The sequence below is a fragment of the Ranitomeya variabilis genome, chromosome 8 (genome assembly GCF_051348905.1).
Source record: "Ranitomeya variabilis isolate aRanVar5 chromosome 8, aRanVar5.hap1, whole genome shotgun sequence".
Lineage (NCBI taxonomy): Eukaryota > Metazoa > Chordata > Amphibia > Anura > Dendrobatidae > Ranitomeya > Ranitomeya variabilis.
Window position 1 is genome coordinate 3,721,598 of NC_135239.1, and position 25,398 is coordinate 3,746,995.

At 53.6% G+C, this 25,398-nt stretch overlaps 1 protein-coding gene across 1 annotated transcript in view; it reads right to left on the minus strand.

Annotated features, from left to right (window-relative positions):
* POMGNT1 (protein O-linked mannose N-acetylglucosaminyltransferase 1 (beta 1,2-)) overlaps nucleotides 1-21,524 on the minus strand; it is a 131,746-nt gene extending 110,222 nt beyond the window's left edge. Inside the window, exons 1-5 of the mRNA XM_077278903.1 lie at nucleotides 21,320-21,524; nucleotides 19,349-19,561; nucleotides 12,711-12,813; nucleotides 12,522-12,637; nucleotides 12,267-12,332 (exon numbers count right to left, since the gene is read on the minus strand). Of these exons, the coding sequence (XP_077135018.1) occupies nucleotides 12,267-12,332; nucleotides 12,522-12,637; nucleotides 12,711-12,813; nucleotides 19,349-19,531 (468 nt within the window). The 5' untranslated portion in view covers nucleotides 19,532-19,561; nucleotides 21,320-21,524. The remainder of the gene's footprint in view (nucleotides 1-12,266; nucleotides 12,333-12,521; nucleotides 12,638-12,710; nucleotides 12,814-19,348; nucleotides 19,562-21,319) is intronic.
* Between the last annotated feature and the right edge of the window lie 3,874 nt (nucleotides 21,525-25,398).

Here is a 25,398-nt window from a genome sequence, read left to right on the forward strand (position 1 = left end):
ACTACGTGGCTGGGCAATATACTACGTGGACATACATATTCTAGAATACCCGATGCGTTAGAATCGGGCCACCATCTAGTGAATATAGAAGAGACTATAAACTCTAAAGAGTATAAATAAATTATATATATCTATATATATAATTGTCTAAGGGTTTTTCTGTCTGTCTGTCCTGGAAATCCCGCGTCTCTGATTGGTCGAGGCCGCCAGGCCTCGACCAATCAGCGACGGGCACAGTATCGACGTAGATGTCATAATGGTTGCCATGGCGATGATGATGTCATAAAGGTTGCCTCGACCAATCAGCGACGGGCACAGTCTGCCGCGAATTCTGGAATCATCATTGTTCATATACTACGGGGACATGCATATTCTAGAATACCCGATGCGTTAGAATCGGGCCACAGTCTATTTATATATATATACATATACAGTGGGGCAAAAAAGTATTTAGTCAGTCAGCAATAGTGCAAGTTCCACCACTTAAAAAGATGAGAGGCGTCTGTAATTTACATCATAGGTAGACCTCAACTATGGGAGACAAACTGAGAAAAAAAATCCAGAAAATCACATTGTCTGTTTTTTTATCATTTTATTTGCATATTATGGTGGAAAATAAGTATTTGGTCAGAAACAAACAATCAAGATTTCTGGCTCTCACAGACCTGTAACTTCTTGTTTAAGAGTCTCCTCTTTCCTCCCCTCATTACCTGTAGTAATGGCACCTGTTTAAACTTGTTATCAGTATAAAAAGACACCTGTGCTCACCCTCAAACAGTCTGACTCCAAACTCCACTATGGTGAAGACCAAAGAGCTGTCACAGGACACCAGAAACAAAATTGTAGCCCTGCACCAGGCTGGGAAGACTGAATCTGCAATAGCCAACCAGCTTGGAGTGAAGAAATCAACAGTGGGAGCAATAATTAGAAAATGGAAGACATTCCAGACCACTGATAATCTCCCTCGATCTGGGGCTCCACGCAAAATCCCACCCCGTGGGGTCAGAATGATCACAAGAACGGTGAGCAAAAATCCCAGAACCACGCGGGGGGACCTAGTGAATGAACTGCAGAGAGCTGGGACCAATGTAACAAGGCCTACCATAAGTAACACACTACGCCACTATGGACTCAGATCCTGCAGTGCCAGACGTGTCCCACTGCTTAAGCCAGTACATGTCCGGGCCCGTCTGAAGTTTGCTAGAGAGCATTTGGATGATCCAGAGGAGTTTTGGGAGAATGTCCTATGGTCTGATGAAACCAAACTGGAACTGTTTGGTAGAAACACAACTTGTCGTGTTTGGAGGAAAAAGAATACTGAGTTGCATCCATCAAACACCATACCTACTGTAAAGCATGGTGGTGGAAACATCATGCTTTGGGGCTGTTTCTCTGCAAAGGGGCCAGGACGACTGATCCGGGTACATGAAAGAATGAATGGGGCCATGTATCGTGAGATTTGGAGTGCAAACCTCCTTCCATCAGCAAGGGCATTGATGATGAAACGTGGCTGGGTCTTTCAACATGACAATGATCCAAAGCACACCGCCAGGGCAACGAAGGAGTGGCTTTGTAAGAAGCATTTCAAGGTCCTGGAGTGGCCTAGCCAGTCTCCAGATCTCAACCCTATAGAAAACCTTTGGAGGGAGTTGAAAGTCCGTGTTGCCAAGCGAAAAGCCAAAAACATCACTGCTCTAGAGGAGATCTGCATGGAGGAATGGGCCAACATACCAACAACAGTATGTGGCAACCTTGTGAAGACTTACAGAAAACGTTTGACCTCTGTCATTGCCAACAAAGGATATATTACAAAGTATTGAGATTAAATTTTGTTTCTGACCAAATACTTATTTTCCACCATAATATGCAAATAAAATGATAAAAAAACAGACAATGTGATTTTCTGGATTTTTATTTCTCAGTTTGTCTCCCATAGTTGAGGTCTAACTATGATGTAAATTACAGACGCCTCTCATCTTTTTAAGTGGTGGAACTTGCACTATTGCTGAATGACTAAATACTTTTTTGCCCCACTGTGTATATGTGTATATATATATATATATATATATATATATATATATATATATATATATATATATATATATATATATATATATATATATATATATATATATAGAAAAAACTTTTTGTTCCTCCAGCAATCCGTCCAATGGTAGAGTAAAATATACCTTTTATTTATCCATTAAAAGTTCCAGATTTCTTCCATTACAATATTGCATAGATTCATATCCCTTATGGACGACATGTGTGGACACCACGTGTGTCTTCCTCCAGGTCCGACTAAGTACTAAATCAAGACCCCAATTGTAGTATAAAAAAAAACAGAGGAAAAGAGGGGGGGCGCAAGCATGGAAGGAGGGGGTTACCAGACACGGGGGGAAAACCGGAAACGGTAAATATCCCAATTTGGAACCTATCCAGCTATGTGCTCCCCAAGCCCAGATATCCTGTTATCAAAGGGACTGCGCCTCTGCCCTACTAAGGGTACCGTCACACAGTGGCACTTTTGTCGCTACGACGGTACGATCCGTGACGTTCTAGCGATATCGTTACGATATCGCAGTGTCTGACACGCAGCAGCGATCAGGGACCCTGCTGAGAATCGTACGTCGTAGCAGATCGTTTGGAACTTTCTTTCGTCGCTGGATCTCCCGCTGTCATCGCTGGATCATTGTGTGTGACAGCGATCCAGCGATGTGTTCGCTTGTAACCAGGGTAAACATCGGGTAACTAAGCGCAGGCCGCGCTTAGTAACCCGATGTTTACCGTGGTTACCAGCGTAAAAGTAAAAAAAACAAACAGTACATACTTACATTCCAGTGTCTGTCCCCCGGCGTTCTGCTTCTCTGCACTGTGAGCGCCTGCCGGCCGGAAAGCACAGCGATGACGTCACCGCTCTGCTTTCCGGCTGGCAGACACAGTGGAGAGAAGCAGAACGCCGGGGGACAGACACTGGAAGGTGAGTATGTACTGTTTGTTTTTTTTACTTTTACGCTGGTAACCACGGTAAACATCGGGTTACTAAGTGCGGCCCTGCGCTTAGTAACCCGATGTTTACCCTGGTTACCCGGGGGCCTCGGCATCGTTGGTCGCTGGAGAGCTGACTGTGTGACAGCTCCCCAGCGACCACACAACCACTTACCAACGATCACGGCCAGGTCGTATCGCTGGTCATGATCGTTGGTAAATCGTTATGTGAGACGGTACCCTAAAGACTTCACCAAACCATTGTGGATATCAACAGGTTTGCACAGAACTGAACTTTAAGAAGCCTCTATATTACAGATAAGAGCTTTCTGGAAGGTGCCGAGACCAAGCCGAATACAGAACTCTCCTTGTGTTTGAAGAACAGAGGACAGTAAAAGATTTGTATGACTTGGATACGACTGATAAAAAACCTGGGGATCAGTCAGATTCCTATCGTCTAATACGGATTATTATCCGCTGAAGACCAGCAATCCTGGATACATTTCAAGACGTTGTAGAATTGGAACTGAATGAACTGAGTAAAAAGACAACAAAAAAATCCAAGGGCAATTTGAGTAGAAAAGAAAAAATAGCGTTAAATCAATTAGCACAAAATAAAGATCTTCTAATTCAAAATGCGGACTAAGGTGGGGCGATTGTGGGGATTAATGCTGGACTGTAGAAAATCCTAAACCTTAGAGACCTAGAGAATCCGGATGTTTATTTGGAATTAAAAGAAAATCCTACAGTGAGATGTAACGGTGAACTTCTACATTTACTCCTGGACGGTGTAACAACTGGAGCTTTGAACGAAAAAACAAAAAAATATTGCTACTTGGACCACCCTGTCATTCCAGTGTATCATTCCCTACCAAAAGTTTATAAAAATATATTCCCACCTCCTATGAGGCCCATAGTGGCGGGGATTGGTGCAGTGGGTGGAAGGCTGGCTGAGTGGGTGGATGCACATCTCCAGACACTCGTTTCTTTGGATCGGTGCAGGGGGTGGAAGGCTGGCTGAGTGGGTGGATGCACATCTCCAGACACTAGTTTCTTTGGATCGGTGCAGTGGGTGAAAGGCTGGCTGAGTGGGTGGATGCACATCTCCAGACACTAGTTTCTTTGGATCGGTGCAGGGGGTGGAAGGCTGGCTGAGTGGGTGGATGCACATCTCCAGACACTCGTTTCTTTGGATCGGTGCAGTGGGTGACAGGCTGGCTGAGTGGGTGGATGCACATCTCCAGAAACTCGTTTCTTTGGATCGGTGCAGTGGGTGGAAGGCTGGCTGAGTGGGTGGATGCACATCTCCAGACACTCGTTTCTTTGGATCGGTGCAGTGGGTGGAAGGCTGGCTGAGTGGGTGGATGCACATCTCCAGACACTAGTTTCTTTGGATCGGTGCAGGGGGTGGAAGGCTGGCTGAGTGGGTGGATGCTCATCTCCAGACACTCGTTTCTTTGGATCGGTGCAGTGGGTGGAAGGCTGGCTGAGGGGTTGGATGCTCATCTCCAGAAACTCATTTCTTTGGATCGGTGCAGTGGGTGGAAGGCTGGCTGAGTGGTTGGATGCTCATCTCCAGAAACTCGTTTCTTTGGATCGGTGCAGTGGGTGGAAGGCTGGCTGAGTGGGTGGATGCTCATCTCCAGAAACTCGTTTCTTTGGATCGGTGCAGTGGGTGGAAGGCTGGCTGAGTGGGTGGATGCACATCTCCAGAAACTCGTTTCTTTGGATCGGTGCAGTGGGTGACAGGCTGGCTGAGTGGGTGGATGCTCATCTCCAGACACTAGTTTCTTTGGATCGGTGCAGGGGGTGGAAGGCTGGCTGAGTGGGTGGATGCTCATCTCCAGACACTCGTTTCTTTGGATCGGTGCAGTGGGTGGAAGGCTGGCTGAGGGGTTGGATGCTCATCTCCAGAAACTCATTTCTTTGGATCGGTGCAGTGGGTGGAAGGCTGGCTGAGTGGTTGGATGCTCATCTCCAGAAACTCGTTTCTTTGGATCGGTGCAGTGGGTGGAAGGCTGGCTGAGTGGGTGGATGCTCATCTCCAGAAACTCGTTTCTTTGGATCGGTGCAGTGGGTGGAAGGCTGGCTGAGTGGGTGGATGCACATCTCCAGAAACTCGTTTCTTTGGATCGGTGCAGTGGGTGACAGGCTGGCTGAGTGGGTGGATGGTCATCTCCAGAAACTCGTTTCTTTGGAACGGTGCAGTGGGTGGAAGGCTGGCTGAGTGGGTGGATGCACATCTCCAGACACTCGTTTCTTTGGATCGGTGCAGTGGGTGACAGGCTGGCTGAGTGGGTGGATGCACATCTCCAGACACTAGTTTCTTTGGATCGGTGCAGGGGGTGGAAGGCTGGCTGAGTGGGTGGATGCTCATCTCCAGACACTCGTTTCTTTGGATCGGTGCAGTGGGTGGAAGGCTGGCTGAGGGGTTGGATGCTCATCTCCAGAAACTCATTTCTTTGGATCGGTGCAGGGGGTGGAAGGCTGGCTGAGTGGGTGGATGCACATCTCCAGACACTAGTTTCTTTGGATCGGTGCAGGGGGTGGAAGGCTGGCTGAGTGGGTGGATGCTCATCTCCAGACACTCGTTTCTTTGGATCGGTGCAGTGGGTGGAAGGCTGGCTGAGTGGGTGGATGCTCATCTCCAGACACTCGTTTCTTTGGATCGGTGCAGGGGGTGGAAGGCTGGCTGAGTGGGTGGATGCACATCTCCAGACACTAGTTTCTTTGGATCGGTGCAGGGGGTGGAAGGCTGGCTGAGGGGTTGGATGCTCATCTCCAGAAACTCATTTCTTTGGATCGGTGCAGTGGGTGGAAGGCTGGCTGAGTGGTTGGATGCACATCTCCAGACACTCGTTTCTTTGGATCGGTGCAGTGGGTGGAAGGCTGGCTGAGTGGGTGGATGCTCATCTCCAGACACTCGTTTCTTTGGATCGGTGCAGTGGGTGGAAGGCTGGCTGAGTGGGTGGATGCTCATCTCCAGAAACTCGTTTCTTTGGATCGGTGCAGGGGGTGGAAGGCTGGCTGAGTGGGTGGATGCACATCTCCAGACACTAGTTTCTTTGGATCGGTGCAGTGGGTGGAAGGCTGGCTGAGTGGGTGGATGCTCATCTCCAGAAACTCGTTTCTTTGGATCGGTGCAGGGGGTGGAAGGCTGGCTGAGTGGGAGGATGCACATCTCCAGAAACTCGTTTCTTTGACTCGTAGCCATATACGTGACACGAAGGCAGTGGTTACCATGATGCATGCTTTTAAGTGGGAGGCTGGATTCACATGGTTCTCGTGTGATGGAATTAGTCTGTGTCCCTTTACTCCCCACAATGTAGCTCTGAAATGTTTATCCTTCTATCTCAGGAAATACAGCAGCTATTCCGAGGCTTTATGTGATTTTTTACTTGAAGCAACTAAATTCCTCTTGAGTCACAATTATTGCATGTTTGACAATAGGTATTTTTTGCAGACTGGTGTAAGCATGGGAGCAAAATTCTCCCCTTCACTCGCTGATATTGTAATGGCAACCTGGGAAGAGAACATTATCTATATATCTTCAAACGCATTCAGAGACAATGTGGTGTGGATGGGAAGATATATCGATGATCTGGACTTTGTGCTGAAAGATATGGAGGATGATGCCCAGTCTTTTCTCGAATATTTAAACAACAATGATTATAATCTCCAATTTCCTGGTTTTCCTGAGAAGTCGCAGATTGATTTTTTAGATGTAACGTTTGTTGCTAGTATTGAGGAGAACAGGGTATTGGCATTCCCTTACCGAAAATCAACTGCTTCAAGCAGTGTACTGGCAGCCACATCGTGCCCCCCCCCCAACATGTTATTAGGAACCTACCTGTGGGGGAACTCATCACTGATCATCAGGACCAAACGCAATAGTTCTGATGGTTCTATATATACACAAGGAGCAGATTACAAAACCGCGGTTCCCCTAAATGGTGTCTGGAGAGAGCCCATTCCATTGTCAGGAATATTAGCAGAGACTCTTTACTTAAACATAAGAAAAATAAAACGGATAACAATATTAGGCTACGTTCACATTAGCGTTGTTCGAAGCAGCGTCTGTCGCCGCTGCGGCGACGCATGCGTCATGCACCCCTATATTTAACATGGGGGCGCATGGACATGCGTTGCACTTGCGTTTTGTGACGCATGCGTCACTGCGGCGCACGCGTCAGGGCGCACAGGACGCAGCAAGTTGCATTTTTTGTGCGTCCAAAATCAAGCAAAAAAAGGACGCATGAGTCACAAAACGCTGCGTTGTGCATGCGTTCACATTTGCGTTGTGCGTCGCCGACGCTGCGGCGCACAACGCAAATGTTAACGTAGCCTTATTACATTCACCACGGGGTGCAGTCCACAATGTAACCCGATCACCGACATCATACGGAAGCACATAGCTATTCTGCCGCAAGATCCAATTCTCAGAAACATCTGGGATAATCACATGGTCCGATTTGTGCCAAAAAGAGCAAATACATTAGAAAACCTCTGTCTCGCAGCTTATCTGTGGATGTAGAACGAGATCAAAGGGAAAACTGGCTCAGTGCTGTCGGTCTCCACCAATGTGGAGCGAACGTGTGCCAATGGGGCCAGGATGATACAAAGGATAAAAAAATGTATCTCTTTTACAAACAAAAAAAGTTTCCAATCCGCAGTTTTATAAATTGCAATACGGACAATGTTATTTATCTAATTCAGTGCAATATTTGTCAACTCCAATATGTGGGTTGTACCATGAACCCTCTGAAAAACGCCTCCGTCACACTTGTCCGATGCGTTCATTTCCCCCAGCAGGTTTCTCTGCAGTCTCACGACATTTCGCCAATACGCATCATGGGGATCTCAAATATTGTTCCTTCAAAGGAATAGAGAAAGTGTCTAACCGTTAGGGGGGCGAGTTACACGAAAAAATCCTGGCAAGGAAAGGAAGTGGATTTGTTACTGGAAACTAGAGTATATTAAATACACACTGAGATGTTATAATAGAAGCTCTAGAGTCACAGGGATTTATTCTATATGAAATTATTCCACTATTACCTCCCCCTTTTTTTCTGCTTTGTGCTGTGAGCATCTGAATATTTAATATGAATTTTTTTTTGTATCCCATAGATATAATTGATTTTCATTTGTATTTAATGTGGATTTAAATCATTCGATTTTTTCATGTTGTTCAAATCCTTGGGGAAGGATCAATACCGCAAGGGGTTACTGTTGGCTAAGGGGTTAACTGGGTTACATCAAATTATTGGAATTCTCTATACACATCTGTGACACCAGTAACCAGGATGGGAATTTATTTTTTGCTTCCCCATACTACATTTGGGGTCTTGATTCAGTACTCAGTTGTACCTGGAGGAAAACACACGTGGTGTCCAAACAAGGCGTCCAGAAGGGACTGAGTGTGTGCAACATTGTAACGGAAGGAATCTGGAACTTTTAATGGATAAATAAAAGGTATATTTTACTCCACCATTGGGCGGATCGCTGGAGGAACAAAAAGGGTTTTCTTTACATGTGTGGATTTAGCCCAATCCGTTTTCTGTGCGAACTTTAACCATAGGTTGGATGTGAGATTATAATAAATATATATATATATATATATATATATATATATATATATATATATATATATATATATATATATATATATATATATATATACATATATATATATATATATATATATATACATATATATATACACACACACACAGTACAGAGCAAAAGTTTGGACACACCTTCTCATTTACAGATGTTTCTGTATTTTCATGACTATGAACATTGTACATTCACACTGAAGGCATCAAAACTATGAATTATCACATGTGGAATTATATACTTAACAAAAAAGTGTGAAACAACTGAAATTATGTCTTATATTCTAGGTTCTTCACAGTAGCCACCTTTTGCTTTGATGACTGCTTTGCACACTCTTGGCATTCTCTTGATGAGCTTCAAGAGGTAGTCACCGGGAATGGTCTTCCAACAATCGTGAAGGAGTTCCCAGAGATGCTTAGCACTTGTTGGCCCTTTTGCCTTCACTCTGCGGTCCAGCTCACCCCAAACCATCTCGATTGGGTTCAGGTCTGGTGACTGTGCAGGCCATGTCATCTGGCGTAGCACCCCTTCACTCTCCTTCTTGGTCACATAGCCCTTACACAGCCTGGAGATGTGTTTGGGGTCATTGTCCTGTTGAAAAATAAATGATGGTCCAACTAAACGCAAACCGGATGGAATAGCATGCCGCTGCAAGATGCTGTGGGAGCCATGCTGGTTCAGTATGCCTTCAATTCTGAATAAATCCCCAACAGTGTCACCAGCAAAGCCCCCCCACACCATCACACCTCCTCCTCCATGCTTCACGGTGGGAACCAGGCATGTAGAGCCCATCCGTTCACCTTTTCTGTGTCACACAAAGACACGGTGGCTGGAACCAAAGATCTCAAATTTGGACTCATCAGACCAAAGCACCAATTTCCACTGGCCTAATGTCCATTCCTTGTGTTCTTTAGTCCTAACAAGTCTCTTCTGCTTGTTGCCTGTCCTTAGCAGTGGTTTCCTAGCAGCTGTTTTACCATGAAGGCCTGCTGCACAAAGTGTCCTCTTAACAGTTGTTGTAGAGATGTGTCTGCTGCTAGAACTCTGTGTGGCATTGACCTGGTCTCTAACCTGAGCTGCTGTTACCCTGCGATTTCTGAGGCTGGTGACTCGGATAAACTTATCCTCAGAAGCAGAGGTGACTCTTGGTCTTCCTTTCCTGGGGCGGTCCTCATGTGAGCCAGTTTCTTTGTAGCGCTTGGTGGTTTTTGCCACTGCACTTGGGGACACTTTCAAAGTTTTCCCAATTTTTCGGACTGACTGACCTTCATTTCTTAAAGTAATGATTGTCACTCGTTTTTCTTTACTTAGCTGCTTTTTTCTTGCCATAATACAAATTCTAACAGTCTATTCAGTAGGACTATCAGCTGTGTATCCACCAGACTTCTGCACAACATAACTGATGGTCCCAACCCCATTTATAAGGCAAGAAATCCCACTTAATAAACCTGACAGGGCACACCTGTGAAATGAAAACCATTCCCGGTGACTACCTCTTGTAGCTCATCAAGAGAATGCCAAGAGTGTGCAAAGCAGTCATCAAAGCAAAAGGTGGCTACTGTGAAGAACCTAGAATATAAGACATAATTTCAGTTGTTTCACACTTTTTTGTTAAGTCTATAATTCCACATGTGATAATTCATAGTTTTGATGCCTTCAGTGCGAATGTACAATTTTCATAGTCATGAAAATACAGAAAAATCTTTAAATGAGAAGGTGTGTCCAAACCTTTGGTCTGTACTGTATATATATATATATATATATATATATATATATATATATATATATATATATATATATATATATATATATATATATATATATATATATACACACATACATATATATACATACATACATACAGTGGGGCAAAAAAGTATTTAGTCAGTCAGCAATAGTGCAAGTTCCACCACTTAAAAAGATGAGAGGCGTCTGTAATTTACATCATAGGTAGACCTCAACTATGGGAGACAAACTGAGAAAAAAAAATCCAGAAAATCACATTGTCTGTTTTTTTATCATTTTATTTGCATATTATGGTGGAAAATAAGTATTTGGTCAGAAACAAACAATCCAGATTTCTGGCTCTCACAGACCTGTAACTTCTTCTTTAAGAGTCTCCTCTTTCCTCCACTCATTACCTGTAGTAATGGCACCTGTTTAAACTTGTTATCAGTATAAAAAGACACCTGTGCACACCCTCAAACAGTCTGACTCCAAACTCCACTATGGTGAAGACCAAAGAGCTGTCAAAAGGACACCAGAAACAAAATTGTAGCCCTGCACCAGGCTGGGAAGACTGAATCTGCAATAGCCAACCAGCTTGGAGTGAAGAAATCAACAGTGGGAGCAATAATTAGAAAATGGAAGACATACAAGACCACTGATAATCTCCATCGATCTGGGGCTCCACGCAAAATCCCACCCCGTGGGGTCAGAATGATCACAAGAACGGTGAGCAAAAATCCCAAAACCACGCGGGGGGACCTAGTGAATGAACTGCAGAGAGCTGGGACCAATGTAACAAGGCCTACCATAAGTAACACACTACGCCACCATGGACTCAGATCCTGCAGTGCCAGACGTGTCCCACTGCTTAAGCCAGTACATGTCCGGGCCCGTCTGAAGTTTGCTAGAGAGCATTTGGATGATCCAGAGGAGTTTTGGGAGAATGTCCTATGGTCTGATGAAACCAAACTGGAACTGTTTGGTAGAAACACAACTTGTCGTGTTTGGAGGAAAAAGAATACTGAGTTGCATCCATCAAACACCATACCTACTGTAAAGCATGGCGGTGGAAACATCATGCTTTGGGGCTGTTTCTCTGCAAGGGGGCCAGGACGACTGATCCGGGTACATGAAAGAATGAATGGGGCCATGTATCGTGAGATTTTGAGTGCAAACCTCCTTCCATCAGCAAGGGCATTGAAGATGAAACGTGGCTGGGTCTTTCAACATGACAATGATCCAAAGCACACCGCCAGGGCAACGAAGGAGTGGCTTCGTAAGAAGCATTTCAAGGTCCTGGAGTGGCCTAGCCAGTCTCCAGATCTCAACCCTATAGAAAACCTTTGGAGGGAGTTGAAAGTCCGTGTTGCCAAGCGAAAAGCCAAAAACATCACTGCTCTAGAGGAGATCTGCATGGAGGAATGGGCCAACATACCAACAACAGTGTGTGGCAACCTTGTGAAGACTTACAGAAAACGTTTGACCTCTGTCATTGCCAACAAAGGATATATTACAAAGTATTGAGATGAAATTTTGTTTCTGACCAAATACTTATTTTCCACCATAATATGCAAATAAAATGATAAAAAAACAGACAATGTGATTTTCTGGATTTTTTTTTCTCAGTTTGTCTCCCATAGTTGAGGTCTACCTATGATGTAAATTACAGACGCCTCTCATCTTTTTAAGTGGTGGAACTTGCACTATTGCTGACTGACTAAATACTTTTTTGCCCCACTGTGTATATATATATAATATATATATATATATATATATATATATATATATATATATATATATATATATATATATATATATATATATATATATATATATATATATATATATACACATACACACACACATCCATCCATGTACAGGCAGATGAGGATCAGAGCGCAGGGCCCCCCAGTAAGCAGCGGCCCGGGTCGTACCGTGGCCTGGTTCAGGACGATGACGTGGACGCCTCTACTTTGCTCTCTGACCTCGTCTTCCAGCACCTGTAAAACAGGAAGTAATGGAGAGTTACCCAGAGGATCCCGGCTGGGTCACCAAGAGTTAATATTAGAGGGCACACAACAATGATCTGACGGCTGGGCCCCGAGCACCTAACAGAGAGGGCCAATAGATGACGCCCATGTGCCCCTCCCTCGTCATGTGACCACCCAGGGATGGAATGGCGCACTCACCGCCGTCCCGTCCACCGCAATGTAAACCTTGGAGCGGCTGGAGTAAACCTCTACGTCCAGCACGTTCTTTCCACTGTTAACTCGATGAGGAGACTCTCGGATCTGTGCATTAATATCTGCATCACAGAAATAAGAGACGATGCACATCAGACGCAAAGGAAGCGCGGCCCCAACGTGCGCAGCACTCACCGTAATCCTGCTCCACGGCCTCCTCACTCACCGCGCGCCGCGTCTCAAGGATCAGCTTAATGTTCACAATGACGGTGACGAGCAGGAAGAGAACCGCGGCGGTCTGCAAGAGAGGCACAATTACACTCACAGCACGGAGCGTCCGCAGCTATGAGACGATGCGCCCCCTACAGGAGACAGACGCAACCTGCACCAGGAACCCAACAGCTGCAAAAACAGTTATATCTGTATCACACCCCAGAGCTGCACTCACTATTCTGCTGGTGCAGTCACTGTGTACATACATTACATTACTGATCCTGAGTTACCTCCTGTATTATACTCCAGAGCTGTATTCACTATTCTGCTGGTGCAGTCACTGTGTACATACATTACATTACTGATCCTGAGTTACCTCCTGTATTATACCCCAGAGCTGCACTCACTATTCTGCTGGTGCAGTCACTGTGTACATACATTACATTACTGATCCTGAGTTACATCCTGTATTATACCTCAGAGCTGCACTCACTATTCTGCTGGTGCAGTCACTGTGTACATACATTACATTACTGATCCTGAGTTACATCCTGTATTATACTCCAGAGCTGCACTCACTATTCTGCTGGTGCAGTCACTGTGTACATACATTACTGATCCTGAGTTACATCCTGTATTATACTCCAGAGCTGCACTCACTATTCTGCTGGTGCAGTCACTGTGTACATACATTACTGATCCTGAGTTACATCCTGTATTATACCCCAGAGCTGCACTCACTATTCTGCTGGTGCAGTCACTGTGTACATACATTACATTACTGATCCTGAGTTACCTCCTGTATTATACCCCAGAGCTGCACTCACTATTCTGCTGGTGCAGTCACTGTGTACATACATTACATTACTGATCCTGAGTTACATCCTGTATTATACCCCAGAGCTGCACTCACTATTCTGCTGGTGCAGTCACTGTGTACATACATTACATTACTGATCCTGAGTTACCTCCTGTATTATACCCCAGAGCTGCACCGGTGTCATATCCTGACCGTGTGCACGCACCCTTAGGCCGGCGTCACACTTGCGAGTTTTAGGGACGTTTGAGCGCAGAAAATACACCCGTAAAATACGCATAACACACGGCCCAATGATTCTCTATGTCCCAGCTCCTATTAGCCGTATATTACGGCTCCGTATTATACGGTCTTGTACGGCCGTACAAAATCCCAGCATGCTGCGTTTGTCACCGTATTGCGCAAAAAAAATCGCCAATGAAAGTCTATGGGGGCGAGAAAAATACGGATTCCACACGGACCTGCAGTGTGACTTGTGAGAAATACGCAGCGGTGTTAGTGAAAAGTCGGTAATTCAATTGCCGGCTTTTCATTTCTCCTGCACAAACCCGACAGGATATGAGACATGATTACATACAGTAAACCATCTCATATCCCCTTTTTTTTGCATATTCCACACTACTAATGTTAGTAGTGTGTATGTGCAAAATTTGGCCGCTGTAGCTTGTAAAATAAAGGGTTAAATCGCGGAAAAAATTGCCGTGGGCTCCCGCGCAATTTTCTCCGCCAGAATGGTAAAGCCAGTGACTGAGGGCAGATATTAATAGCCAGGAGAGGGTCCATGGTTATTGGCCCCCCCCTGGCTACAAATATCTGCCCCCAGCCACCCCAGAAATGGCACATCTGGAAGATGCGCCTATTCTGGCACTTGGCCACTCTCTTCCCACTCCCTGTAGCGGTGGGATATGGGGTAATGAAGGGTTAATGCCACCTTGCTATTGTAAGGTGACATTAAGCCAGATTAATAATGGAGAGGCGTCAATTATGTCACCTATCCATTATTAATCCAATTGTTGGAAAGGGTTAAAAAACACACACACATTATTACAAAGTACTTTAATGAAATAAAGACACAGGGTGTTGTAATATTTTATTAGACTCTTAATCCAGCTGAAGACCCTCGTTCTGTAAAAAAGGAAAAATAAAAAAACAACAATATCCCATACCTTCCGATGATCAGGTCACGTCCCACGATGTAAATCCATCTGAAGGGGTTAAAGCATTTTACACCCAGGAGCTGTGCTAAAGCAGCTGTGCTCATGGTTGTAAAAAGACGGGGAATGAATGGAGTGCAGGGGAATCTAATAAAAATAAGAGTCTAATAAAATATTACAACAACCTGTGTCTTTATTTCATTAAAGTACTTTGTAATAATGTGTGTGTGTTTTATTAACCATTTCGTACTATTGGATTAATAATGGATAGGTGTCATAATTGACGTCTCTCCATTATTAATCTGGCTTAATGTCACCTTACAATAGCAAGGTGGCATTAACCCTTCATTACCCCATATCCCACCGCTACAGGGAGTGGGAAGAGAGTGGCCAAGTGCCAGAATAGGCGCATCTTCCAGATGTGCCTTTTCTGGGGTGGCTGGGGGCAGATGTTTGTAGCCAGGGGGGGGGGGCAATAACCATGGACCCTCTCCTGGCTATTAATATCTGCCCTCAGTCACTGGCTTTACCACTCTGGCGGAGAAAATTGCGCGGGAGCCCACGCCAGTATTTTCCGCGATTTAACCCTTTATTTTACAAGCTACAGCGCCCACATTTTGCACATACACACTACTAACATTAGTAGTGTGGAATATGCAAAAAAAAAGGGATATGAGATGGTTTACTGTATGTAATCATGTCTCATATCATGTCGGGTTTGGGAAGAAGAAATGAAAAGCCGGCAATTTAATTACCGGCTTTTCACATATCTCGCGCTGAATTAAATATAAATACAGAATATATATATATGTGTCTCAATGATATATATATATACTGTATTTACGTGTGTGTGTGTCTCAATGACATATATATATATATATATATATATATATATATATATATATATATATATATATATACACTGTATATAGGTTTTAACGAACATTTGAGCCCATAAATCTATTAGATGTCGGTTTTGCAAGCCTGCGCGAAAATCTCGCAGTACGGATTACATACGGAGGATGCCATGTGCAAAATACGCTGAAACACCCTGCCTACGGATGACATACGGATTACTATTTTGGGGACTTTTCTGCGTATTACGGCCGTAAAAAACGGACCATATTGTCTTACGCTGAGTGTGACGCTGGCCTTAGGGGCGGCTGTCTACCAGCATGCTGACTGTTTCCCTCACCTGGCACATCCTGACCGTGTGCGCACTCCCTTAGGGGCGGCTGTCTACCAGCATGCTGACTGTTTCCCTCACCTGGCACATCCTGACCATGTGTACACTCCCTTAGGGGCGGCTGTCTACCAGCATGCTGACTGTTTCCCTCACCTGGCACATCCTGACCATGTGTACACTCCCTTAGGGGCGGCTGTCTACAAGCATGCTGACTGTTTCCCTCACCTGGCACATCCTGACCGTGTGCACACTCCCTTAGGGGCGGCTGTCTACCAGCATGCTGACTGTTTCCCTCACCTGGCACATCCTGACCGTGTGCACACTCCCTTAGGGGCGGCTGTCTACCAGCATGCTGACTGTTTCCCTCACCTGGCACATCCTGACCATGTGTACACTCCCTTAGGGGCGGCTGTCTACCAGCATGCTGACTGTTTCCCTCACCTGGCACATCTTGACCATGTGTACACTCCCTTAGGGGCGGCTGTCTACCAGCATGCTGACTGTTTCCCTCACCTGGCACATCCTGACCGTGTGCACACTCCCTTAGGGGCGGCTATCTACCAGCATGCTGACTGTTTCCCTCACCTGGCACATCCTGACCGTGTGCACACTCCCTTAGGGGCGGCTATCTACCAGCATGCTGACTGTTTCCCTCACCTGGCACATCCTGACTGTGTGCACACTCCCTTAGGGGCGGCTGTCTACCAGCATGCTGACTGTTTCCCTCACCTGGCACATCCTGACCGTGTGCACACTCCCTTAGGGGCGGCTGTCTACCAGCATGCTGACTGTTTCCCTCACCTGGCACATCCTGACCATGTGTACACTCCCTTAGGGGCGGCTGTCTACCAGCATGCTGACTGTTTCCCTCACCTGGCACATCCTGACCGTGTGCGCACTCCCTTAGGGGCGGCTGTCTACCAGCATGCTGACTGTTTCCCTCACCTGGCACATCCTGACCGTGTGCACACTCCCTTAGGGGCGGCTGTCTACCAGCATGCTGACTGTTTCCCTCACCTGGCACATCCTGACCGTGTGCACACTCCCTTAGGGGCAGCTGTCTACCAGCATGCTGACTGTTTCCCTCACCTGGCACATCCTGACCGTGTGCACACTCCCTTAGGGGCGGCTGTCTACCAGCATGCTGACTGTTTCCCTCACCTGGCACATCCTGACCGTGTGCACACTCCCTTAGGGGCGGCTATCTACCAGCATGCTGACTGTTTCCCTCACCTGGCACATCCTGACTGTGTGCACACTCCCTTAGGGGCGGCTGTCTACCAGCATGCTGACTGCTTCCCTCACCGGTGTCACATCCTGACCGTGTGCACACTCCCTTAGGGGCGGATGTCTACCAGCATACTGACTGTTTCCCTCACCTGGCACACCCTGACCGTGTGCACACTCCCTTAGGGGCGGCTGTCTACCAGCATGCTGACTGTTTCCCTCACCTGGCACATCCTGACCATGTGCGCACTCCCTTAGGGGCGGATGTCTACCAGCATGCTGACTGCTTCCCTCACCTGGCACATCCTGACCGTGTGCACACTCCCTTAGGGGCCGCTGTCTACCAGCATGCTGACTGTTTCCCTCACCTGGCACATCCTGACCGTGTGCACGCACCCTTAGGGGCGGCTGTCTACCAGCATGCTGACTGTTTCCCTCACCTGGCACATCCTGACCGTGTGCACACTCCCTTAGGGGCGGCTGTCTACCAGCATGCTGACTGTTTCCCTCACCTGGCAAATCCTGACCGTGTGCACACTCCCTTAGAGGCGGTTGTCTACCAGCATGCTGTTTCCCTCACCTGGCACATCCTGACCATGTGCACACTCCCTTAGGGGCGGCTGTCTACCAGCATGCTGACTGTTTCCCTCACCTGGCACATCCTGACTGTGTGCACACTCCCTTAGGGGCCGCTGTCTACCAGCATGCTGACTGTTTCCCTCACCTGGCACATCCTGACCGTGTGCACACTCCCTTAGGGGCAGCTCTCTACCAGCATGCTGACTGTTTCCCTCACCTGGCACATCCTGACCGTGTGCACACTCCCTTAGGGGCGGCTGTCTACCAGCATGCTGACTGTTTCCCTCACCTGGCACATCCTGACCGTGTGCGCACTCCCTTAGGGGCGGCTGTCTACCAGCATGCTGACTGTTTCCCTCACCTGGCACATCCTGACTGTGTGCACACTCCCTTAGGGGCGGCTGTCTACCAGCATGCTGACTGCTTCCCTCACCGGTGTCACATCCTGACCGTGTGCACACTCCCTTAGGGGCGGATGTCTACCAGCATACTGACTGTTTCCCTCACCTGGCACACCCTGACCGTGTGCACACTCCCTTAGGGGGGGCTGTCTACCAGCATGCTGACTGTTTCCCTCACCTGGCACATCCTGACCGTGTGCACACTCCCTTAGGGGCGGATGTCTACCAGCATGCTGACTGCTTCCCTCACCTGGCACATCCTGACCGTGTGCACACTCCCTTAGGGGCCGCTGTCTACCAGCATGCTGACTGTTTCCCTCACCTGGCACATCCTGACCGTGTGCACGCACCCTTAGGGGCGGCTGTCTACCAGCATGCTGACTGTTTCCCTCACCTGGCACATCCTGACCGTGTGCACACTCCCTTAGGGGCGGCTGTCTACCAGCATGCTGTTTCCCGCACCTGGCACATCCTGACCGTGTGCACACTCCCTTAGAGGCGGCTGTCTACCAGCATGCTGACTGTTTCCCTCACCTGGCACATCCTGACCGTGTGCACACTCCCTTAGGGGCGGCTCTCTACAAGCATGCTGACTGTTTCCCTCACCGGTGTCACATCCTGACCGTGTGCACACTCCCTTAGAGGCGGCTGTCTACCAGCATGCTGATTGTTTCCCTCACCTGGCACATCCTGACCGTGTGCACACTCCCTTAGGGGCGGCTGTCTACCAGCATGCTGACTGTTTCCCTCACCTGGCACATCCTGACCGTGTGCACACTCCCTTAGGGGCGGCTGTCTACCAGCATGCTGACTGTTTCCCTCACCTGGCACATCCTGACCGTGTGCACACTCCCTTAGGGGCGGCTGTCTACCAGCATGCTGACTGTTTCCCTCACCTGGCACATCCTGACTGTGTGCACACTCCCTTAGGGGCGGCTGTCTACCAGCATGCTGACTGTTTCCCTCACCTGGCACATCCTGACCGTGTGTACACTCCCTTAGGGGCGGCTGTCTACCAGCATGCTGACTGTTTCCCTCACCTGGCACATCCTGACCGTGTGCACACTCCCTTAGGGGCGGCTGTCTACCAGCATGCTGACTGTTTCCCTCACCTGGCACATCCTGACCGTGTGCACACTCCCTTAGGGGCGGCTGTCTACCAGCATGCTGACTGTTTCCCTCACCTGGCACATCCTGACCGTGTGCACACTCCCTTAGGGGCGGCTGTCTACCAGCATGCTGACTGTTTCCCTCACCTGGCACATCCGCCGCACCGTCCTCTGGTTGCTCAGTTTGTATTTCCAGGCCAGATACCAGCTGCGCTTCTTGTGGGGTAATGGGGGCTTCCCCTGGTCACTAGGGTCCCACTGATCCATAGGCCCTTGGTTGTCGGGGGTCCCCTGCGGCTGGAGGAGTCTCTGAGCTCTGGTGATGGACATGCGAGACGCCGCCCAGAGGGAACGTGGATGCTGCAGAGAGAAGGACACGGCGTCACACGTCACCCTGCACTGCAGAGGCCGGCACACTGAGACTCCCATGTCAGGGAGTGGGGGAGGCGCAACGGGGAGTGGGGGAGGCGCGACGGGGAGTGGGGGGGGGGGGAGAGAGAGACGCTCCGGTGTCGGGGGGGGAGGGGGGGGGGAGACGCTCCGGTGTCGGGGGGGGGGGGGTTGGGGGGGGGGAGAGACGCTCCGGTGTCGGGGGGGGGGGGGGGGATGCTCCGGTGCCGGGGGGGAGGCGCAACGGTGTCGGGGGGGGAGACGCTCCGGTATCGGGGGGGAGGAACACCGGTGTCGGAGGGGTGGGGGAGAGACGCTCCGGGTACGGGGGGGGAGACGCTCCGGCGTCTTGGGGGCGGGGAAGACGCTCCGGTGTCGGGGGGGGGGTAGGCGCTCCGGAGTCGGGGGGGGGGGGGGGGGGAAGGCGCTCCGGTGTTGGGGGGGGGGGGGGGGTAGGCGCTCCGGTGTTGGGGGGGGGGGGTAGGCGCTCCGGTGCTGGGGGGGGAAGACGCTCCGGTGTTGGGGGGGAACGCTCCGGTGGGTGTCAGGGGGGGGGGAGGCGCTCCGGTGTTGGGGGGGGGGTAGGCGCTCCGGTGTTGGGGGGGGGGTAGGCGCTCCGGTGTTGGGGGGGGGGTAGGCGCTCCGGTGTTGGGGGGGGGGGGTAGGCGCTCCGGTGTTGGGGGGGGGGGGTAGGCGCTCCGGAGTCGGGGAGGGGGGAAGACGCTCCGGTGTTGGGGGGGAACGCTCTGGTGGGTGTCAGGGGGGGGGGGGGAGGCGCTCCGGTGTTGGGGGGGGGGGGTAGGCGCTCCGGAGTCGGGGAGGGGGGAAGACGCTCCGGTGTTGGGGGGGAACGCTCCGGTGGGTGTCAGGGGGGGGGGGGGGGGGGAGGCGCTCCGGTGTTGGGGGGGGGGGTAGGCGCTCCGGAGTCGGGGAGGGGGGAAGACGCTCCGGTGTTGGGGGGGGAACGCTCTGGTGGGTGTCAGGGGGGGGGGGGGGAGGCGCTCCGGTGTTGGGGGGGGGGTAGGCGCTCCGGTGTTGGGGAGGGGGGGAAGACGCTCCGGTGTTGGGGGGGAACGCTCCGGTGGGTGTCAGGGGGGGGGGGAGGCGCTCCGGTGTTGGGGGGGGGGGGTAGGCGCTCCGGTGTTGGGGGGGGGGTAGGCGCTCCGGTGTTGGGGGGGGGGGGTAGGCGCTCCGGAGTCGGGGAGGGGGGAAGACGCTCCGGTGTTGGGGGGGAACGCTCCGGTGGGTGTCAGGGGGGGGGGAGGCGCTCCGGTGTTGGGGGGAGGGGGGAAGACGCTCCGGTGTTGGGGGGGAACGCTCCGGTGGGTGTCAGGGGGGGGGGGAGGCGCTCCGGTGTTGGGGGGGGGGGGGGGGTAGGCGCTCCGGTGTTGGGGGGAGGGGGGAAGACGCTCCGGTGTTGGGGGGGAACGCTCCGGTGGGTGTCAGGGGGGGGGGGAGGCGCTCCGGTGTTGGGGGGGGGGGGAAGGCGCTCCGGTGTCGGGGGGGGGGGGGGGGAAGACGCTCCGGTGTTGGGGGGGAACGCTCCGGTGGGTGTCAGGGGGGGGGGAGGCGCTCCGGTGTTGGGGGGGGGGGGGAAGGCGCTCCGGTGTCGGGGGGGGGGGGGGAAGACGCTCCGGTGTTGGGGGGGAACGCTCCGGTGGGTGTCAGGGGGGGGGGGGAGGCGCTCCGGTGTTGGGGTCGGGGGGAGACTTCGGTGTTATGAATAACCGTCAGTGATTCGTCATCGGTGGTCCCGTCCTACGAGCCCCGGAGCTCCCGGCGGGGCGTGCCGCGCCGCTGCTGACTCCCGGTTCCCTCCTCGCTCCCTGTACTGCGATTCCTCTCATCTTACACCAGAGGAAAACGGAGAAAGTGGAGGGGGGAGGGGCGTAACACGTGACATGCGGCCGCACAGACGCCGACCAATGGCGAGAGAGGAGCGATTAGACTGGAGGAGATTTCTTGCGGGTTTGATGTCACCGGAAGGGGCGGGGCCTCCAGGTCAGTGAAGACTCGAGAGCAGGAAACAGCGTTATTTTGAGGCTGTTGTGGAAGAGAGGCGGAAAGTGAGGGGCTGTACCATAGAGCCGCGTGAGGAGAGGACGGAGGGGCTGTACCATAGAGCCGCGCGAGGAGAGGACGGAGGGGCCGCACCATAGAGCCGCGTGAGGAGAGGACCATAGAGCCGCGTGAGGAGAGGACGGAGGGGCCGCACCAAAGAGCCGCGTGAGGGAAGGACGGAGGGGCCGCACCATAGAGCCGCGCGAGGAGAGGGCGGAGGGGCCGCACCAAAGAGACGCGCGAGGAGAGGACGGAGGGGCCGCACCAAAGAGACGCGCGAGGAGAGGACGGAGGGGCCGCACCGTAGAGCCGCGCGAGGAGAGGACGGAGGGGCCGCACCGTAGAGCCGCGCGAGGAGAGGACGGAGGGGCCGCACCGTAGAGCCGCGCGAGGAGAGGACGGAGGGGCCGCACCGTAGAGCCGCGCGAGGAGAGGACGGAGGGGCCGCACCGTAGAGCCGCGCGAGGAGAGGACGGAGGGGCCGCACCGTAGAGCCGCGCGAGGAGAGGACGGAGGGGCCGCACCGTAGAGCCGCGCGAGGAGAGGACGGAGGGGCCGCACCGTAGAGCCGCGCGAGGAGAGGACGGAGGGGCCGCACCGTAGAGCCGCGCGAGGAGAGGACGGAGGGGCCGCACCGTAGAGCCGCGCGAGGAGAGGACGGAGGGGCCGCACCGTAGAGCCGCGCGAGGAGAGGACGGAGGGGCCGCACCGTAGAGCCGCGCGAGGAGAGGACGGAGGGGCCGCACCGTAGAGCCGCGCGAGGAGAGGACGGAGGGGCCGCACCGTAGAGCCGCGCGAGGAGAGGACGGAGGGGCCGCACCGTAGAGCCGCGCGAGGAGAGGACGGAGGGGCCGCACCGTAGAGCCGCGCGAGGAGAGGACGGAGGGGCCGCACCGTAGAGCCGCGCGAGGAGAGGACGGAGGGGCCGCACCGTAGAGCCGCGCGAGGAGAGGACGGAGGGGCCGCACCGTAGAGCCGCGCGAGGAGAGGACGGAGGGGCCGCACCGTAGAGCCGCGCGAGGAGAGGACGGAGGGGCCGCACCGTAGAGCCGCGCGAGGAGAGGACGGAGGGGCCGCACCGTAGAGCCGCGCGAGGAGAGGACGGAGGGGCCGCACCGTAGAGCCGCGCGAGGAGAGGACGGAGGGGCCGCACCGTAGAGCCGCGCGAGGAGAGGACGGAGGGGCCGCACCGTAGAGCCGCGCGAGGAGAGGACGGAGGGGCCGCACCGTAGAGCCGCGCGAGGAGAGGACGGAGGGGCCGCACCGTAGAGCCGCGCGAGGAGAGGACGGAGGGGCCGCACCGTAGAGCCGCGCGAGGAGAGGACGGAGGGGCCGCACCGTAGAGCCGCGCGAGGAGAGGACGGAGGGGCCGCACCGTAGAGCCGCGCGAGGAGAGGACGGAGGGGCCGCACCGTAGAGCCGCGCGAGGAGAGGACGGAGGGGCCGCACCGTAGAGCCGCGCGAGGAGAGGACGGAGGGGCCGCACCGTAGAGCCGCGCGAGGAGAGGACGGAGGGGCCGCACCGTAGAGCCGCGCGAGGAGAGGACGGAGGGGCCGCACCGTAGAGCCGCGCGAGGAGAGGACGGAGGGGCCGCACCGTAGAGCCGCGCGAGGAGAGGACGGAGGGGCCGCACCGTAGAGCCGCGCGAGGAGAGGACGGAGGGGCCGCACCGTAGAGCCGCGCGAGGAGAGGACGGAGGGGCCGCACCGTAGAGCCGCGCGAGGAGAGGACGGAGGGGCCGCACCGTAGAGCCGCGCGAGGAGAGGACGGAGGGGCCGCACCGTAGAGCCGCGCGAGGAGAGGACGGAGGGGCCGCACCGTAGAGCCGCGCGAGGAGAGGACGGAGGGGCCGCACCGTAGAGCCGCGCGAGGAGAGGACGGAGGGGCCGCACCGTAGAGCCGCGCGAGGAGAGGACGGAGGGGCCGCACCGTAGAGCCGCGCGAGGAGAGGACGGAGGGGCCGCACCGTAGAGCCGCGCGAGGAGAGGACGGAGGGGCCGCACCGTAGAGCCGCGCGAGGAGAGGACGGAGGGGCCGCACCGTAGAGCCGCGCGAGGAGAGGACGGAGGGGCCGCACCGTAGAGCCGCGCGAGGAGAGGACGGAGGGGCCGCACCGTAGAGCCGCGCGAGGAGAGGACGGAGGGGCCGCACCGTAGAGCCGCGCGAGGAGAGGACGGAGGGGCCGCACCGTAGAGCCGCGCGAGGAGAGGACGGAGGGGCCGCACCGTAGAGCCGCGCGAGGAGAGGACGGAGGGGCCGCACCGTAGAGCCGCGCGAGGAGAGGACGGAGGGGCCGCACCGTAGAGCCGCGCGAGGAGAGGACGGAGGGGCCGCACCGTAGAGCCGCGCGAGGAGAGGACGGAGGGGCCGCACCGTAGAGCCGCGCGAGGAGAGGACGGAGGGGCCGCACCGTAGAGCCGCGCGAGGAGAGGACGGAGGGGCCGCACCGTAGAGCCGCGCGAGGAGAGGACGGAGGGGCCGCACCGTAGAGCCGCGCGAGGAGAGGACGGAGGGGCCGCACCGTAGAGCCGCGCGAGGAGAGGACGGAGGGGCCGCACCGTAGAGCCGCGCGAGGAGAGGACGGAGGGGCCGCACCGTAGAGCCGCGCGAGGAGAGGACGGAGGGGCCGCACCGTAGAGCCGCGCGAGGAGAGGACGGAGGGGCCGCACCGTAGAGCCGCGCGAGGAGAGGACGGAGGGGCCGCACCGTAGAGCCGCGCGAGGAGAGGACGGAGGGGCCGCACCGTAGAGCCGCGCGAGGAGAGGACGGAGGGGCCGCACCGTAGAGCCGCGCGAGGAGAGGACGGAGGGGCCGCACCGTAGAGCCGCGCGAGGAGAGGACGGAGGGGCCGCACCGTAGAGCCGCGCGAGGAGAGGACGGAGGGGCCGCACCGTAGAGCCGCGCGAGGAGAGGACGGAGGGGCCGCACCGTAGAGCCGCGCGAGGAGAGGACGGAGGGGCCGCACCGTAGAGCCGCGCGAGGAGAGGACGGAGGGGCCGCACCGTAGAGCCGCGCGAGGAGAGGACGGAGGGGCCGCACCGTAGAGCCGCGCGAGGAGAGGACGGAGGGGCCGCACCGTAGAGCCGCGCGAGGAGAGGACGGAGGGGCCGCACCGTAGAGCCGCGCGAGGAGAGGACGGAGGGGCCGCACCGTAGAGCCGCGCGAGGAGAGGACGGAGGGGCCGCACCGTAGAGCCGCGCGAGGAGAGGACGGAGGGGCCGCACCGTAGAGCCGCGCGAGGAGAGGACGGAGGGGCCGCACCGTAGAGCCGCGCGAGGAGAGGACGGAGGGGCCGCACCGTAGAGCCGCGCGAGGAGAGGACGGAGGGGCCGCACCGTAGAGCCGCGCGAGGAGAGGACGGAGGGGCCGCACCGTAGAGCCGCGCGAGGAGAGGACGGAGGGGCCGCACCGTAGAGCCGCGCGAGGAGAGGACGGAGGGGCCGCACCGTAGAGCCGCGCGAGGAGAGGACGGAGGGGCCGCACCGTAGAGCCGCGCGAGGAGAGGACGGAGGGGCCGCACCGTAGAGCCGCGCGAGGAGAGGACGGAGGGGCCGCACCGTAGAGCCGCGCGAGGAGAGGACGGAGGGGCCGCACCGTAGAGCCGCGCGAGGAGAGGACGGAGGGGCCGCACCGTAGAGCCGCGCGAGGAGAGGACGGAGGGGCCGCACCGTAGAGCCGCGCGAGGAGAGGACGGAGGGGCCGCACCGTAGAGCCGCGCGAGGAGAGGACGGAGGGGCCGCACCGT